The 18,213-nt window shown below is 45.2% G+C and overlaps 1 protein-coding gene across 1 annotated transcript; it reads left to right on the plus strand.

The window, feature by feature from the left end:
- The first annotated feature begins 487 nt into the window (after positions 1-487).
- Positions 488-17,701, plus strand: LOC104297673 (neurotrypsin-like). The gene is made up of 15 exons (XM_009897653.2): positions 488-1,005; positions 3,047-3,092; positions 4,392-4,628; positions 5,908-6,031; positions 6,730-6,905; positions 7,392-7,539; positions 9,368-9,546; positions 9,961-10,102; positions 11,158-11,360; positions 12,172-12,313; positions 12,572-12,777; positions 13,324-13,402; positions 13,651-13,773; positions 14,730-15,010; positions 16,679-17,701. The coding sequence occupies exons 1-15, from the start codon at positions 934-936 to the stop codon at positions 16,987-16,989; spliced, it is 2,469 nt and encodes an 822-aa protein (XP_009895955.1). The 5' UTR covers positions 488-933; the 3' UTR covers positions 16,990-17,701.
- The last annotated feature ends 512 nt before the right edge of the window (positions 17,702-18,213 follow it).

Consider the following 18,213-nt stretch of genomic DNA (forward strand, 5'->3'; position numbering starts at 1 on the left):
CAGTATTGTTACTAGTGAATCAGTAAAGATCAACCCTCTGAAAATCATCATAGGCATCCTACATCAAGGAGACGCTTCACGGAAAAGGTTTCTGGAGGCAATACCCATGAGGGCAAGATGCCAGGCTGAGAACTGGGATTGCCTTCTGGAGAGGGCTGTGCCACCTGTGGGTTTTCCGTGGAAAGCTGCTTTACGTAAAAGTTTTCTGGGTCCCATTTACCTGGGTTCAAATCGGAGGACAGTTTGACCTCGGGAAGCTGCAAGCACCTAATCGAGGAGGCAGCAGTGGGGGGATAAAGTCCAGATTCCTTCCAACAAGTCTAATCTTCGTCCCGTGCGTGCGCACAAACCGTTTCCCAGTTTGATGCTGGAGGTTTTGCAGCAGGACGCTCCCCGCCGTGGCTGTAGGCTTTGCTCCTCGGGCAGAGAAGGCAGAGGCAGCAGCGACTGGAGGCATTGCGGCGGGGAGAGAGCGGCTGGCCCGGGCAGCGGGGGCGGGGAGGCGGAGGCTGGCACCGGGGAGAAACGCGTACCTAGACGGGGAGAGGGAGGGGACAACAGGGTGCGGGAGCTGCCGAGGGCTGCGCCCCACTCGCCCGCGCTTGCCTCTAGTGTTTAAGGGTGCCACATAAATTCTGGGGCATGATCTCCCTTATTTCTCTCCCCACTTTTCCCCCTTTCTGAAGAGGCGAATCAGGGGCTGAGAGGAAGGAGAAAGTGAAATTCTAGGATGCTGCTGGGAACGCTGATCCCTTCCTTTACCTCCCTTTCCTTGCATGGAAATGGAAGAGGCAGCCCCTTCCCTCCAGTGCCGAGCGGCTAGTGCCCTGCTCCTGGGGAAAGCCAGCTACAGAGCTCCGGGAGGAGGCAGCAGCTGAGACCGGCAGCTGAACCACAGTGTTTGAAGAGCTTCTGCCCACTTGTACAGTAGGGATGGAGATCCCCAAAGTAGTAGTGCTCCTTGTAAAGCTCTCCAGTCTGTTATCCTGTCTCAGATGTGTAGAGGTAAGAAATAGTTATTCTTCTGTTTGCTTGTAAGAAGTTATATGGTTCTCTTAATATCTTCACTAATGTCTTCACTGTAAGTGGATCTTCTTGTTACTTGAATATCTTTTCTAAAGCATCTAGGCAGCTGTGGTCTCTAGGCTGGAGGCTCAGGAAAGGATTTATTTCATTGTGCATATGAAATTCAGAAAAGGACAGAAAGCAGGATGCACGGGGGCTTGCAGATGCTTTGGCTCGAGTTTCCTACGTTTCTCAGGCACTGCAGTGACCCTGGCAGGAGAGATCTTTTGTTTCTGTTTCTTGCTGATTGTCTTATTACCTCAGTTGCTGTTGTGTATAGGTGATTTATAGCCATACAGCCCTGGGGCGATGACTGCAGCACAGGCTGTTTGTACTCAAATATGCTGATGGTCAACACTGGGGGATTGTGGAAGCTGCTGCAGGAGCTGGCAGCAGCTAATTGTTCATTAGAAGGGAAGCATGTTACTTGGACTGCAGTTTGTCCATCTCCAAGAAGAGCAGGGTCAGACTTTTATATATAGTCTTTCATTAGTTCAACCCATCTCTGTATCACCTTCAGGCTTACGCATGTGTGTAATGCACAATAAAAGCTAGGAGTCAGGGGATCTGGTCTGTGGCTCAGTCACCTGTTTGGTGCAGCCACAAAAGTGTAGTTTAGCTAGTTTTCCTCTCTTTGCAAAGAGCTGTGAGATATTTGGTGAAGACTTTCATCATTATTGGTTCACAGAGCATTATGTGGGCTTGCAACATTCTGATACATACAGATAGACGGGATTTTGGCTGAGGAGATTTTTTTTTTTTCAGTTCAATACTGTTTTATCTGTGAACCCCCTTGTGCATACACACCTGAGATCTGAACTGCTGTTTCTGAACTGAGTCAGGGATTCACCTTCAATATGAAGTGTTAACGTTATGACTCCTGGAGGGTGATGCTGAGTTTGACCATATTCATAAACTTGATTTGAAAATGACATCTGCTATGAGTGGGTGTTATTCTTGTTAACTACCTTTAGGAACTATGCTTATTCCAGAGGTGGATTTTGTTTCATTCCAAATTTTACTTTTCCCTTCTTCCAGGGAAGTTAGCGAAGAAAAATTACTGCGTTTTGAAGAAAACCAGAACCATTTCCAGTAGCTAGTGTTCTTTATAAGCACAGTAGTTCTCTGTGAACTACAACTCCTTGTTCATATGAAAGTATTAGAAATGTTTGTTAAAAAATATGTAGACAACAACTAAGCTACAACGAGCTGGCAGAAGCATGTACAGTTTCTTCTTTTTACTCTGGATCTATGAAGATTTTGCACCGGCCTGCACACCATGTAATTGTGTTGAGTAGAGATCCCTTATCTCTTAAGTCAGCAGTCAAATTATAACTACTGAAAACACTTCCTATAAGAGGAAATGTAGTTTTGGGCCTACTTCCTAGGGGCTTTTCTTTGTATCTTTTGTTCTTAGTTATTTCACCCTATTTGGATAATAATACCATAGGTCATAATCGTATTTTCATCAATACCAAAGTAATCAAAAAGTTTTATTGGATTTTCCTCTTTAGGTGTCTTGCACTTTGCACACAGATGTTTATTGCTCTTTTAGCAGAGATCCTTGTGAGCATTATTGCATCATGTAGATATATCTCTATTTGCTGCTGTAGCCACAGATGGCTTGTGCTATAAACGGAGAGAGAATGAATGTTTATTCATTATTTTTCTTATTGGTAACAATATTTTCATCTAGGCATCTTACTCAGGCTTCCAATTCTATTGGAAATGAACACGCAGGGCCCTGTAATGTACTGTTTAGATCAAGGGTAAATCACTGCAGGCTGTAATTATTCATTTTGCTGTTAGTGAGCAGAGCTGTGATTGGATTTGAAGAGGAGCAATGGGGAGAGTGGAGAAGAGGCTGGTTGCTGGGCTGTGTTTCCATAAAGCAGTAAAAGGCTGAGCTGATTTTCGGACATGCCCATGTTTATTTCATTGGATAATCATCTCCCTGCTTTTGCTCTGTTTCTTTTCCCAGGCTTTCCTGGGATCCCAGCCCAACCAGAACCATTTGCAGAGTGCAGGTAAGAACAAGAAGTTAGTAATTCAGTCAACAGGCAGATTCTTTCCTGCAGTGGTGATCTGAGACTGCAGGTATGATGAACCACTGCTACCTGGCATTCTTCCTTTATTTCCATTGCTTCTTGAGTCTTTTCTTCTGCCTCAATGTCTGTTTATCTCCTTCCCAAAAATGGCCAGGCTACTTTCTTTTCTCTTGCAGTTCCCTACTCGTCCCAAGTGTTCTTTTCCTTTCATTTCTTCCTCTGCCTAGTCCTTTTTGCATACTCACCTTTCCTCTGCTCTAATAATTACTGAATTCTCATACAGTCCTCTCTGAGGGTCCCAGATGATACAGGGTGCACAGTGTATTTTCCAGACACCCACCTGTAACTGCTTCTCTTTTTTGTACCTTGCAGTTAATCTTCAGCTGTCACCCCGTCTGGCCTTGACAGTGGCTAGAAGGCAGAGGGCTTTCCATATGTGTCTTTATGGCAGAAAAGCTTTCTGAAAGTGTTGGCTTCTTTGTGTGTATTCAGTGAATAGAACTGTAACTGTTACCCTTTCTGAGTTTGCTTTTCCCATGTCATGGATGCAGAAGCCCACCTTATACAGAATCTGGTTCTGATTTCTGTCTTTAAGGGTCATGAACGGACAGGTTTCTTCTTTTGTTAAAGTCCATATTAAATTAATTGTTGGACTTTCTTTGTATGAGATATTTTACATGGGCACTGGCCTGGAACATTGACACCTTCACTTCCCTTTCCCCTCCTGTACATTGGCCAGGTGATATGTGAATGTGTCTAGGGAACATATGTAATTTCCTACTTTTCTGATTTGCAGAATGAAATTATATCTAATTTTAAAGTCTTCTCAGTTTCAATCAATTTAGACAGGCAATTCATCTTCTAAAGAGCCTAGGATCAAATTTAAGAGTATCTTATTCAGGTGCCAAAGCAGGTGTGGAAGGAAGTGGAGGAGTGTGTGTCAAGCTCAAGTGCTGCTTTGGAGTAAGTGAATACATTTATTAAAATAAACAATAATGGGAACTAGTTGAAACTGTCCATATTTGGGTTTGGAGTTAGCACATTTCAAAGGTCTGTCTGGACAGGTAATGACTTTCAAATCAATTTAGTTTATAGACAGAGCATATTACAAACACTCCTTGAGCAGTTGCCTTCAAGAGTGATAGGGTTGAAATCAGTCAAGTAACAAGATTGCCAACACTAGAGGTGTTTCAGGGGTCCAGCTGGTATCTCAGACATTGCCTTAGCTTGTGTGTGTGATATCTTCAGTGATGTTAACAGCTCCCTTCTCATACCCAGCATCCAATGTGTGCACTGTTGGACCACTTGGGTATTACAATGGCTCCCTGGCAGTCACTGAGGCTGGGGCAGAGTGCCTCAGCTGGGCAGAGTTCCCCGATTATGTTCAGCAGTACCCAGACCGTGGCTTGGGGGACCACAACCACTGCAGGAACCCAGATGGAGGAACAACACCCTGGTGCTTCTACCGGCTTGTATCGGGGGTCATTGGCTGGGCTAACTGTGACTGCAACCAAGGTAAGGGCTGCTGTGTGTCCCCAGCTGCACTGTCTCAGGACCAAAATGTGTTCTGCACAGACATGCAAGCAACAAGTGGGACACACTGTGAAAGAAGCACTGTACAGTAACTCTCTCAAATTGTCAAAGCACTTAGGACTAGAGCCTGTGTGGAAGAAGAATGTCTGTATAGAGTAGGGGGTGGATTTATACTACTGTGGCCATAAATGCCTGTGTAGAGGTTTTTATTCTCATACAAGGAGAGTAGTGTGTTTGTGTTGTTGGTGTGGTTCTTTTTTTTTTACTGCTAAATTGTTTTCTAAGTGGCATAACTTACGTGGAAAACAACCCACTCATGCTCCTTAAGTATCCATATCAGAGTTCTCCTTATGTAAGTGCAGCAGTTTAAATACAACAAACCTGTTGTAAGGTAGGTCATGGGCTTTTCTTAAAATTCCTCACAGCTGACAGAAGGACTGCTCCTTACCTTGAGACATGCAAGGGAGCTGAACTCTCTCAAGGCACTGACTCCAGTGCAACATCCTTGAAAATCTTCTATTCTTGTTTTCTGACCTTCTTTGCTTTTTTCCATGTTTTGCAGAACAAATGCCATACCAGTTTAATAAGTGAAATGACCACATTTTTTTCCCTTGCCAGTGGAAGTGTTTTCAAAGATGGCTTCATTAAAGTGAGGGAAACAAGTGTAGTTGTGCTGTGTGTCTGTATTTAGGTACTACAGGCAGAAAGTTTATCCTTCTCCCAACACATAACTGCATAAGGAGATGTGTGTTCTAAACAGTGGTAGATATTTGCAGTGTGGTGAGAATTGAAAGGATGTTTACACTGATGCTTGATTTTCTTAGACAAATTAAAGAGAATTTACCTGCTGTTACTGAACATCTAACTGTAGCAAGGGCAACTTTCATAGGTGAGGTGGCTGATGGAAAGTAAACCAGTGGAGTGTCAGAAGGAATTAGAGAGCTTACCATTTCCATACGCCTTTTCAGGGTAGCATGGAAAACCATCCCCATTTCATAGAAGGAGAATGTGGGAGCTGTGGCAGAAGCCAAGTTTCCTTCCATTACCATGTCTCTGGAAAGAAATCCTCCCGAGCAACCGGCACAGGAACCAGGAGGGTGCCACTCCTTCATACAAATCACTTAAGTGGCATCACTAGCAAAACAGAGATGAGAGAAGCCAAGTGCAGTTCAGCTCAGCTACATATGAGTTTAAGACTTGCTGGTCTGAAACCTCCATCAGAAGACAACAATGTATTTTTTTCCCCCCTGTCTTTTGGAAGGTGCTGTGAGATTGGCTGAAGATAATAGTGTGGAGCTGTACTTCAATGGACTCTGGGGCACCATCTGTGCTGACCATTGGACTGATTGGGATGCCAGTGTTGTCTGCAGGCAACTAGGTCTAAGGTGGGAACCTCAGTCTGGTTGTGAGAGTTACATGCCCATGTGGCCTTTGAAGGAATAGCCTCTGGTTACAGTCACTCTGGTACAGTGTGTTAGCTGGGGAGAGAAGTTTGTTTTGTGGGCTTATTTCCCACTTACCCGGGGTTCTTGCATACTGTTTTCTTTCAATGGCTATGCCCAACCCCAGTTAACATTTGCAAGAATTTTTTACCAGTAGTTCCTGCTTGATGCTCCAGACTGTGACAAGTGAGCTGTGAGGTCCTATCCCTTTTTTAGTATTACCAGCTGGAAGTTCTGTAGTGGTCTAACAGAAATTTTGAGAGTCTGAACCCTCTTTGAGAATGTGGGGTTTGTAACTTTCAAGTTCCAAATAGCAAGGAGATAAGGTCGACAGAGAAGGAAGACAGTGGTTCAGATATTTGGCTGTTTCAGTCTCTTCATGGGTTTGTTTATCACTCAGACAAGCTCGCTGTTTCTGGACAGACCAAATTCGCGGTAGTCAGTAGGAGCACAAAATGGGTGAAGTGGTGGGAAGTGCTTTGTGCTGGCTTGTGCTTTCCTATTAGACTGTAAACGGCCAACCCCTTATGCACTCCTAATAACTGGGCACAGTTAGACTGGAGAGTCATAAGCATTGAGGGGAACTTGCAAGTCAAGCATTGCGATGACATTTCACCATTCTTTTGCATTCTCTGTACCAGTGAGATTGGCACAGCTGGGAAGAAGAATCACCCTGGACTGTGGCATGTGCCCCTGCACATGCAGTCAGCGAACTGCCGTGGCAATGAGAAAGCACTGCTGCAGTGTGGCTATCAGGAAGCTATGTCAGGATCTTGTAACCAGGGGAGTGCCATGGTAACTTGTGTCCCCCCAGAAGGTAAATCTCCAGGGAAGGTTTGCTCTCTGTTTCTTGCATCATTGTTATGATAAGAAGTACAATCTGAGGCTATGAAGCTGTGAGGAGCAAAACATTGGAGTACATACTTCTTTCACCTGCTATACAGGTGGCTATCTTCCTTCCAGTGGAAAATTATCTATCCTTTCCCAATCCCAAATACTCAGAGTGGGCATACTTCTACTATCACTGACATATCCCTTTTACCAAACCAGTTTTATGTCTACAGGCAGCAAAGTCCTTGTCACCATAGCAGCCAGTTAAAGAGCTGTCCCTGGACTGGCAGTGCCCAGTACTGTGGGCTGCAATCAGATGCTTCTGGAGAGTCTAAAGGGGAGGATCTTGTAGGGTGGGACAAGCATTTCAAAAGCTCCTCTGGCTGGAGAACAGTTCTATATTCTGAACTGCTGGATGTGCTTTGTCTGTGTTTTGTTCTCTTGTGCTCTCTTTCCTTTTCTTGAAGTACAGGTGTAGCTACCCCACTGCGTTTAGCTGGGGGAAAGGAGAGCTTTGAAGGGCGAGTGGAAGTCTACCATGATGGCAAGTGGGGTACCATCTGTGATGATCAGTGGGATGACCGGGATGCTGAAGTAGTCTGTAGGCAGCTTGGACTCAGGTAATTTCCCCTGCTGTGTGTCATGGAGTCGTAACAGAAGTAGGCAGAATGAAGAACATGAGAACATGCCCTTTCTATAGAAGATATACAGAAATCTTGGACTGGTCATCCTATAAGGGAATTTTGTACTTAATTCCTGTCAGTTTTATGGGTATATGCTCTGAAAAAAACAGTTGGCGCATCCCTGCCCAAGGTTTGCTTGTGGTTTATCCTTGTTTGTAGTTTTTGCACACATGTCCTAATGCAAATCTTCCTGGCCACAGTGCTAACTCGCCATGGTGATTTCCATATGTGAGCTGCAGTTGCTTACTTGGTTAAGTTTGAACACTTCCAGTTTCACTGATTGCCCTTATCCTCTTCAGACAGGAAAGAAACAGAGAGAGTCTTATTCTCCTGTGTGGCATTCGGTGCTTAACATGGGAGCTGTTGTATGCTGAGCATTCTTGAAAATCACATTGGTACAGAATTGTGTAGACAAGTCAAGTTTGAGATCCCTTTGGATGTCAAAAAAAACCAACCCACACACACAAAAAAACCCCAACAATGAAAAACTTGGGGAGTTTTGCCTATTACTGAGATTAAAACATCATTGCCCTCCAAACTTCCCAGGTGTCTGAACTGTTCATGATGCAAGCAGATTTTCATTAGGTATTGCAAGAGATTACATACTGCAATGTAACATTCACATTTCTATTCATGTAATATTTTTTAAAATTATGCACTATTTACAAAATATTACCTCTTAGAATGTAACATTTTTGTTACATATTACAAAATATTACAAAACTTACCAGTAACCAGTTCGCAGCACCACTGTGTCAGAAATAAATAGTATCTGTGGGAGGACACTGACCTAGCATAGGAAGGTCCCTGTGCGAGGCAGAACTTTGAGGGTACAAAATCATGACTTGTCGTTTTTCTTCTCCTGATTTGGGCCCCATTGGGTGATGAATGAAGGCAGGAACCCCGTTGCTGTATAGCAATGAGAAGTCCTTTACTGATGCATTGTAGAATCCCCCAGCATTACAGAGTCTCAGAGTCCCACTTACAGAAGAAGTCCCAGGAGCCCTTAACAGATGGAACAGCTAGCAGAAGTCCCAGGCATATCCCTAGCAGCATCGCTACCAAAGCCTTAGCCAGAATAGAATAGAACAGAAGAGAACAGAACAGAACAGAATAGAATAGAATAGAATAAACCAGGTTGGAAGAGACCTTCAAGATCATCGCGTCCAACCAATCCAACACCACCCAAACAACTAAACCACGGCACCAAGCACCCCATCAAGTCTTCTCCTGAAAACCTCCAGTGATGGCGACTCCACCACCTCCCCAGGCAGCCCATTCCAATGGGCAATCACTCTTTCTGTATAGAACTTTTTTCCTAACATCTAGCCTGAACCTCCCCTGGCACAGCCTGAGACTGTGTCCTCTTGTTCTGGTACTGGCCGCCTGGGAGAAGAGACCAACAAGCAGCAAACTAACAGGAGCAGAAGTCCCTAGCAGCCCTAACCCCACAGTCTACTGTTTTTATACTCTTTGTTATCAGTCCTTAACCAGTAAAACCCAACCACATATATAAGCAAAAATCTTTTCCCAGTGAGAGGTGCCAGCATGTCAAGGAGGTGGCTCCTGCAGCATGTTCCAATCAAAGGGTGCCTACATGAGGATGCTGTTCTTGGCACACATGGAATGTTATTGTTTTGCATTTTGTGGCGTGCAATTGGTCAGCTAAGGAATCATGCACTCCACATGCATCCAGCAGCTGCCCTCTGAACAGTGGCTGCAACAATGACCTACCTCATTGATCATATCATGTCTGTGTTTGCAGTGGGAACCCAAAAGCCTTGTCATGGGCTCACTATGGGAAAGGATCTGGCCCAATCCTGCTGGATGAAGTGGAATGCTCAGGCAATGAACTCTCTCTTGACCAGTGCAAGAAGAGTGATTGGGGACAGCAAAACTGTGACCACATTGAAGATGCTGGGGTCTCTTGTGACCCTTTCACAGGTATAGATCTACAGCTCTATGGCAGTCAGATGTGTCCAGTCTTGCTCCTGTATTACACAGCTTGCTCAGCAGATAACACCACTGCTTCAGGATCCTGCAGGTTTTCTATGTGCAGATCCCAGAAGGGCTGCCAGGTATGGAGGCAGAGAGCAAGCAGAAGGTAGGAATATATTAGAGACAGGCTTGGTGGTGTTCTCATGGCTTTCCAGAGTTTGCATGGAAAAGGCTGAGGTGAATCCCCCCCTGACAGATGGGTATGTTTGGTATCAATGAATGTTTGGGTTTTGAGTACCCACAGATGTTTGTGTCTTTGGTTCCTTTGACTCCTGAGCTGTACAGAGACTTCCGCAGTGGGATGCAGGCTGTTTCTTTTCTCCCCTGCTAAGTGCTGGCCTTTTCTCCCACTTTTTCCAGAGGGCACTGTCAGGCTGGCTGGTGGCCACAGCCCCCATGAAGGCAGGGTCGAAGTTTATTACAATGGAGACTGGGGCACGGTATGTGATGATGGCTGGACAGACATCAGTGCCCAGGTGGTCTGCAGACAGCTGGGCTTCAGGTAGGACGTGAGAGTGTGCGTGGTATCTGTTCTTCCTAATTTTGAGGTTAAATTCCATCACCCTTCACTAGGACGGGTTGTACTTTAATCCTTCAATGCTGTCTTTATTAGAAGGGTTGTTACATTAACATTATTCAGGAAAGATTGATTGGTATCCACGTCCTTTCTGAGGGGGGAAAATATATCTTTATTATCTTTTGGTACAGCCTGTTCTGAAAGCAGATAACAGACTTGATACTGTATTTATGAATCCCTCACCCAAGTCAGAGAGCTCTCTTTACACTCTTTGAATTTGCAGGTGTATCAGCTCAGCACTGCCATCTGCTCTGCTCTGTCAGCTGAACACGGCACCTGCTTCAGTAGTTGAACAAAGACTATCAAGGCAAAAAAAAGCGTAGTACTAGGGATTTTCATAATGCTTTTTCCCCCACCCCTCCAGGTATGAGTTTGGGGAAGGTTTAAAATTTGGGTACCTATAGTCTTGGAGCCAGCAAAGGGTTAGGCATTTCTTGGGAGGTTTTTTGGGGTGGATTTTTAGGTATGATCAGGGTATCCTTGTAAAATTTCAGTTCTATGGACTGAAAAATTACTAAATTCTTACCTTTGATCTCAGCTGCATACTGTATTTATGATCTCTTGTAGAGTCTAAAAGTTTGCATCTTTCTGCATTTCAGTTCCTATAAAAAGAAGTAGAACTACTTAAATGTTGATATTTTTGGTGCCTCCTCTGCTAGCCCTTCTCCAAATTGATGTTTCTGGTGTCATGTGTGCAAAGCAGCCTCTGTGATCTGGCTGGCCCTCCATGCTAATATGGCTGTGCTTTTGACCAGACACTAGAAAATGCCCTGGCCTGAGCAGGCCTCCCTGAAAATCTGTGAGATGTGCAAGCTGCTTGGTTGCCATCCTGTGTGTCACTGAGTGGTTTAGGTCAAGAGGCCACTGATACCGCAGTTGAACTCTGCAGGGGAGTTACCTTTTAGGTGTGAGCTTAGGTCCCTCTGTGGGATTAATAAGTTTTAATGCATCTGATGTTACATTCTGTTTCCTTCTTTTAGTGGTCCTGCTACCGTGGCTTCTGAAGGAGACTATGTAACTGGCCAAGGGTTTATCTTGCTGGATGATGTGGCTTGTGTGGGGACAGAGCTGTCCCTCCTGGACTGTCCCCACAGCAACTGGGGGCAGCATGACTGCTCACATGCTGAGGATGTGGGAATCCGCTGTTCCCCAGAGAGCAACACAGTCATGGATGGGAGCTTGGGTAACTCACCTTGCCTCTTGCCCTGGGTGATGGGGAAGTGTTGCTTGCTGCTATGTTCCTTTTGAAGCTCTGGCAGGTGTAGTTTTCCCTGTGCTGTTTCAATGAGGGGCTGCTTTTGAAGGAGGATTCTAGAGTCCTTGCTATCTTGAGGCACAGTCACAGAATTGAGTCTCCACCAGACCTGTAAAAAACCTGTAACTAGAGAGAACTGTGTTGGCAGTCTCCAAAATAAACTTGAGGGGCTGAATAATGGTGGCTACCTTAGTGTGTCATTGCTCACTGATGAGACACCTCAGCCCCATGTCTGTGGGAACATGAAAGAAGAGGCCTGATACTCTTCGCTTTCCAGTTCGTCTGACACTTTTTTGTTGAAATAGCATCCAACATTTTTGTTTTTCCTGGATGTAGAACTCTTCTCTTCCTTAGAATAACATAATAGTTTTATAATTTAATGGGTTGGTTTCCCAGGCATGTTTAAGCTTGTCCATTCTTGGCTCAGGAGTTAGTAACTTTTCTCCTGTTCTTGCTTTCCTCTTTACTCAGGTTTCAGAATATGATCCACTAATGATTTCCAGTATGTATTAAATAAGTTAATATGTACATAGTCATCTGATTCAGCATGGAGGTGAATGTAGAAACATTGCCCCTTTATTTTTTTTCTCTCTCTCTTTTTTTTTTTTTTTTCCTTTTCCTCTCCCTCTCCAATCCTACTGATATCTGCAATTCATCTTTTCCTTTAGAACCCAGGTTCTAGGCACCTCACATTCCCTGGTGTTATTGCTTGCAGAAACCCACGTGTTTTCTCCTGCAGGACCTCCTGTGCGGCTGGTGGATGGAGAAAGCACCAAGGAAGGACGGGTTGAGGTATTCCTGAATGGGGAGTGGGGCAGTGTCTGTGATGATGGCTGGACAGATAGAGATGCAGCAGTGGTTTGCAGGCAACTGGGATTCAGGTAAGAGCTCTGACAGGTGCATCTTACAGCTAGAAACTGCTTTTGGGGGATTGCTTCTTTCTGGACCTGGTTTTGGGGGTTTTGGGGGGTTTCCTTTCTTAGTTTTGGCATACACACATGCTTGAGGCAGTAGGGTCCTATTCTTGCTGTGCTGCTATGTGTAGAGTGACAGATATTATTTCTCTTAAAATGTGTCAGTGCACCAGGTTCGCATGCCTCCTGTTCACTGCATATTAGCCACTCTATCTCTAATTGCAGTGGTACAGCAAAAGCCAGGGCCATGGCTTATTTTGGCGAAGGCCATGGGCCCATACACCTGGACAACATAGAGTGCAGTGGCATGGAGCTCTCCCTGGGGCAATGCATCAAGCCTGACACCAGGATCCGAAGCTGCTGGCACAGTGAGGATGCTGGTGTGATCTGTGACTATGTGGAAGAGAAGGTGCATGACATCAGGAGAGCAGGTGCTGTGCCCATTTTTTCTATGCAGAAATCCGAAGCTCCAGTTGTAGGATCTCTGCATGATTTTGTGATTATTCCCTGTAGTTCTTCTCTTTGGCTAAAACTTTACTTACAAAACAAGCTTGTCCTGTCCTACACCTACTTTTTTCTTGTTCTACTTGTTTTGTCTTAGAAGCACAGGGTCCCCCAGAGTCTGAGTCTGAGGTGCTCCACCTGGGTCAAGCCTTGAGCTTGAACTTCCCTACAGCCAAGACACCATGCCATTTCATAGAGCAGTAACCACGAGTAAACTCTGGGTTTTAGACTACTGAGGAAACAGCTGTAGAGGCCCCATTCTTGGCATAAGACTGAAGATACTGCAGCCAAGCACCTCTACCAAAACTGATGAAATCTGTGGGATCAAATCTTCTATGAATTCCATGGGTGCAACAGAATGCAGTCAGCTGTCATGAGGATTAACGTCCCTAGGAAAGACAAAGGGTATTTGGCTGTGTGACAGTAATTGCTGACAGTTGAGCTGAAGGTATCTACCCAACTTTGCTGTGCAGGTCCAGAGTCTAGCATGTGCGGGATGCGCCTGCTTCACCGTCGCAAGAAAAGGATCATAGGTGGAAACAAGTCTCTCAGGTACTACCTTGGGGTTGCTTGGAAAGCCAGAACTAGTTCCAGCTTTCCTACAGACTCTGGAAATAGCCTAGAAAATGCTGGGTGCAGTAACACATTTTTACTAGCGATGTTTGAACTTGGTTTGAACAATTGGGCATATCCAGGGGAAAGTGCACATCAGCTGAGCCCAAATGGGGCAGAGTGGGTGGGAAAAGAGGAAAACAGCTCATGCATGTGTGACACCTACTATTCCTCTGTGTCTTCTTCAGAGGCAGTTGGCCATGGCAGGCCTCCCTACGGTTGAAAGGGTTTTATGGAGACACTCGTCTGCTGTGTGGAGCAACATTGATCAGCAGCTGCTGGGTAGTGACTGCAGCCCACTGCTTCAAAAGGTACATTTGTCAGTGGGATGTCCCTAGGAATACTCAATGACAAACAAGATAACCTCATACAAGGTTATCCTCCAGGCTTAGCAGGACCACAACCTTCAGGTTATGGTGGATGTGATCTTGGAGCAGTTACAGGGATGCCTCAGTACAGGCTTGCTTCACTGCTTACACCTGTCCTCTTAACTTTGAAGCTTTACATCTTAAAGGGAACCAGCAGAGAAGGGCCATGAGGATGATCAGAGGGCTGGAGCACCTCTCCTGTGAGGACAGACTGAAAGAGTTGGGGCTATTCAGTCTGGAGAAAAGAAGGCTCTAAGGTGACCTTATTTGTGGCCTTCCAGTATCTGAAGGGGGCCTACAAGAAGGCTGGGGAGGAACTTCTCAGGATATCAGGTAGTGATAGGCCTAGGGGGAATGGGATGAAGCTGGAGGTGGGGAGATTCAGGATGGACACGAGGAAGAAGTTCTTCACTGTGAGAGTGGTGAAGCCCTGGAATGGGTTGTCCAGGGAGGTGGTTGAGGTCCCATCCCTGGAGGTGTTTAAGACCAGGCTGGATGAGGCTCTGGCCAGCCTGATCTAGAGCGAGGTGTCCCTGCCCATGGCAGGGGGGTTGGAACTAGATGATCCTTGTGGTCGCTTCCAACCCTGACTGATTCTATGATTTTGCTATTCTTCAATGCTTTAAGGACCTGTGAAGAGGTAAGGTTACAAGCCTGTTGCATCTACTTTAGCCTTTTTTGTAGGGAAAAATGTCCTGTGCATGGTAGATAGTGATTTGGCGTACCTACTGACTGCAACAGCTGGCATTATCACTTGTGCTAAAGAGGTCCTACAGTACTGCAGCTGGTGCTGTTTTATCAGTTTGTGATGTGGTGGCTCAGTCTCATAGCAGCTGAGACTGGTATAAATCTGTTTCCTCCTTAGTAGGAGTATTGAGCTGGAGTATCTTTTTCTCCAGGTTTGGTGTTGATGTGCGGCGCTACCTGCTGCGGGTAGGCGATTACCACACAGGCGTGAAGGATGAGTTTGAGAGGGAGCTGCCTGTGGAGCGGATTGTCCTCCATAGGAACTACTGGGCTGGCAGCAATGATAATGACATTGCCCTGGTCCAGATGCGGGGCAGAGAGGGACACTGTCTCTCCTTCAATCGCCACGTTTTGCCTGTCTGCCTGCCTGACAGGCAAGAGAAGTCTGACATCAATAGGCAAGCCTGCATCATCTCTGGCTGGGGAGACACAGGTGAGTGATGGGGCTGTGAAAGGCAGGAAAGGTGAAGGAGTCTGGGTTCAGAAGCCTACCTGGGCCATTAATTCATGCCTGCAGAACTCAAGGCCATGTTCATACTGTTTCTATTGTCTGTGCTAGTGCATGGTGTTAAGAACAGTGAGGTGTTGCACCTTTGTATTTTCTTCTGAATTTGAGGTTTCTTGAGCCCTTAGTGTAAGTCTGGGTTGCTGTAGCATTCTTCTGAGCTATGGGAGTGAGAAATGCTGCCATTTGGCCACAATCCTGTCTTTCTTCCCTTTTGTACACACATATTTGTCCACAACAGACCCCTTAGGCAGCTGCCTGTGTAGAGCTGATGTGCAAAGCCTGTGGGAGGCCTCTGTGTTTGCATGATCTTCTGCTTTCTTCATGATACTACAGTAGTGAAGTGAGGGCTTAGGGGTGGAAGGAAACAATCAGACTACCTTGCTTGATCTCCCTGGAATATTGCTGCAGGGACAGCTGGGCTATGAAGCTGTTTTCTGCACTAGGTTTGAGACAGCCTGTACCTGTCCTGTTGCAGCACATTACTGTGGAGCTTCTGAGGTAAAAGGGAGAGGGGAATACTCTAGAAAGAATTCATTATTAAATACTAAACTCTCTCAAGGTGACCTTTTAAAATGCTGGGCTTGGAGTCCTGACAGGGATGCAAGGTTGGGAGATAGCTTTAAACTCTAGACGAATCTGTATAACCAGCTGTCCAGTCCTCACCCATGTGAGAATCAGAGGTGCAACACAGGAACTAGGGCAAGGGGGCCTTTCTGGGGCTGCTGTGACTGGAGCAAAAAGAAAGACTTGCTGCCAAAAGGCAAATAGCCCCAGGAGCCTGTCTCTTGATTTTGAATTTACCCATACTTTCGAGCTGTTTCCCTAGCTGTTACCCAAATGTTTAAGTGCAAGTATACATTTGCCTTTGGAGTCATTTGAATGTGTCACTTTGAGGTGTCGGGGGAGAATCAAGGAGCTACTTAGCTATGTATCTCCTTTAAGCCATGTTGGGGCTTAGTGGTTAGAGTCCTTCTCATGCCCCAAACCTGGCTTTCCCACTGGGAGGGGTAGTTACCTACTAACTTGTGAACTTACCATAACCCTTGAGCACAGAATGCTTGTACTCTAATTTAGCATGTGGACCTTATGTTCTGAGCAAATCTGAGGTAATAAAGAGAGACAAATCTGGTCAAAGAGGCAGCAAGCTCACTTTGTACAATATTTAGATGCCACTGAAACATCTTCCAAAATTTCTCTGAGGCCTGGGCACTTCACAAATATGACTGCAATAATTCTCTTGAGAAAACACTGTCCTTGTTTTGCAGAAGAAGAAATGGAGGCTCAGAGAGGTGAAATAAATTGCCCAAGGTTCTTACTCTTTGGCAGAACCAGGAGTAAGACTCATCCTTTGATCTAAACTTTTTCTCCAGCCTCTTTCCCATTTCTTTGATCTTACAGCCCTTTTTTGTGGTCTGGCTTGGCAGCACTGTTTTCTGAAGTTGTGGTGGTTCAGAGATGCTGAGCTTGGCCTATTTCTGTGCTGCAGTCTTGACATGAAAAGTACAAATATCTGATTTTGTGCAAAGCACTGTTGGTCTAGGTCACTCCTGATGTCTGTATATGAATTGGTCTGGCTGGCCTATTCTATTCCAGGGAAGTCGTATTCAAGAACCCTGCTGCAGGGAGTGGTGCCTCTTCTCCCACGGGAAGACTGTGAGGTGCGTTACGGGCAGAAGTTCACTAACCGCATGATTTGTGCTGGGAACCTCTCTGAAGATAAACGGGTGGACAGCTGCCAAGGTGACAGTGGAGGGCCACTCATGTGTCAGAGGTCAAATGGACGCTGGATAATTTTGGGGATCACTTCTTGGGGTTATGGCTGTGGTCGGAAGGATTCTCCCGGTGTGTACACCAAGGTCAGCAAATATGTACCCTGGATCAAGAAAGTGACCAAGCTAAAATGAAAATGTCTGAGCTCTAGGAACTACAATATATGGTCCTTTTGCCCTACAGCAGCAGAAGGCTCTGGCTTCTGGCCTGTGACTGATGGAGATTTGTCTTTGGACACTGGGAAAAGACTTCAATGTAGAACTGGGATAAAAACAGTTATGGCTGATTCTTTAAAGATTTTGGTTTCACTTTAGTCTGTAATCTCTGAGCAGAGGAAGCAGGTGCACACTGGTAAGAATGAGACGTCTATGCTGTTTTGACTGTCTGTGTTCTGTAATGCAATCAGACTTGTTCCTTTGCCCTGGCACACAGAAATGGTAGAAGTGGAGAGATACCTGCTTCTTTAAATCTCTTCCTGGTTTTGTATGTTTGCACAGTTGGAAAACACTGCAAAGATAGGTGAGATACTTGGAAGATGGCACCAGACTCTGGCATAGTGAAAATCTTCAGCTATTTTTTCATAACAGCTCTCTTCAGTTCCAGGAATCAGAAGAGATAACGTGTGGAACATGCCAACAGACAGGTGGCTTTCTTTCCCTGTTATGTCTCTAGGGGGAACCTTTTGTCTTCTGAATAGTGGGTCTGCTCCCACATGATCATTTTAAAGTGTCTGTTGCCGCTAAGAGATTCTTGTACCTCCTGCTGTAATTCTCTACCACACATTTCCAGATGCCAGATGGTATGATTTTATTCAGCTTTGTCAATATAGTGGTTCTTTTGTGTTTGGGTTTTGTTTTGTTTTGTTTTTCCTTAAAGCAGCATCTTCTAGAATAATTTCTTGTTGCAAGAGTAAATCTTCGTTTTTAAGAGGAAAGAACTTTCTTGCCCTCGTGATTACTATGAACAACTTAAAAATGTGACCTCCAAGGGCTGAACAGACACATTATTTTTCTTTAAACACAAATGTAATGTTAACCTCAACCAGGTGCAGTAAGCTTTGATGTATAGCCAAGGACTCAAACTTGGAGGTAATACCACAGGATGGGACCTGCAGAACTTGTGCCAGGTGGTGCATGTTTTGGGTTTACTCCTGCAATGACTAGGTCAGGCACTGGCTTGCCATCTGGATCTGCACTCAAGGTATTAAGGTGTTTAGTACCTAGGTTTTACCATGGCAAGAAGGGAAGGTAGAGGACATCCTGTGGACTAGCAGTGTCATATTACAGGGAATGTGGTGCTAGAATCCTAGACATTGCCTTGGATTAAATAAGTAGTGACTGCCTAAAGCTTTAATTGAT

The sequence above is a fragment of the Dryobates pubescens genome, chromosome 8, assembly GCF_014839835.1.
Source record: "Dryobates pubescens isolate bDryPub1 chromosome 8, bDryPub1.pri, whole genome shotgun sequence".
Classification (NCBI taxonomy): domain Eukaryota; kingdom Metazoa; phylum Chordata; class Aves; order Piciformes; family Picidae; genus Dryobates; species Dryobates pubescens.

Coding starts and splice junctions, on each gene's coding strand:
- LOC104297673 (XM_009897653.2), top strand. CDS start 934: ATGGAGATCCCCAAAGTAGTAGTGCTCCTTGTAAAGCTCTCCAGTCTG. Junction 1,006..3,046: donor CCTGTCTCAGATGTGTAGAG/GTAAGAAATAGT, acceptor TTCTTTTCCCAG/GCTTTCCTGGGATCCCAGCC. Junction 9,547..9,960: donor CTCTTGTGACCCTTTCACAG/GTATAGATCTAC, acceptor CACTTTTTCCAG/AGGGCACTGTCAGGCTGGCT.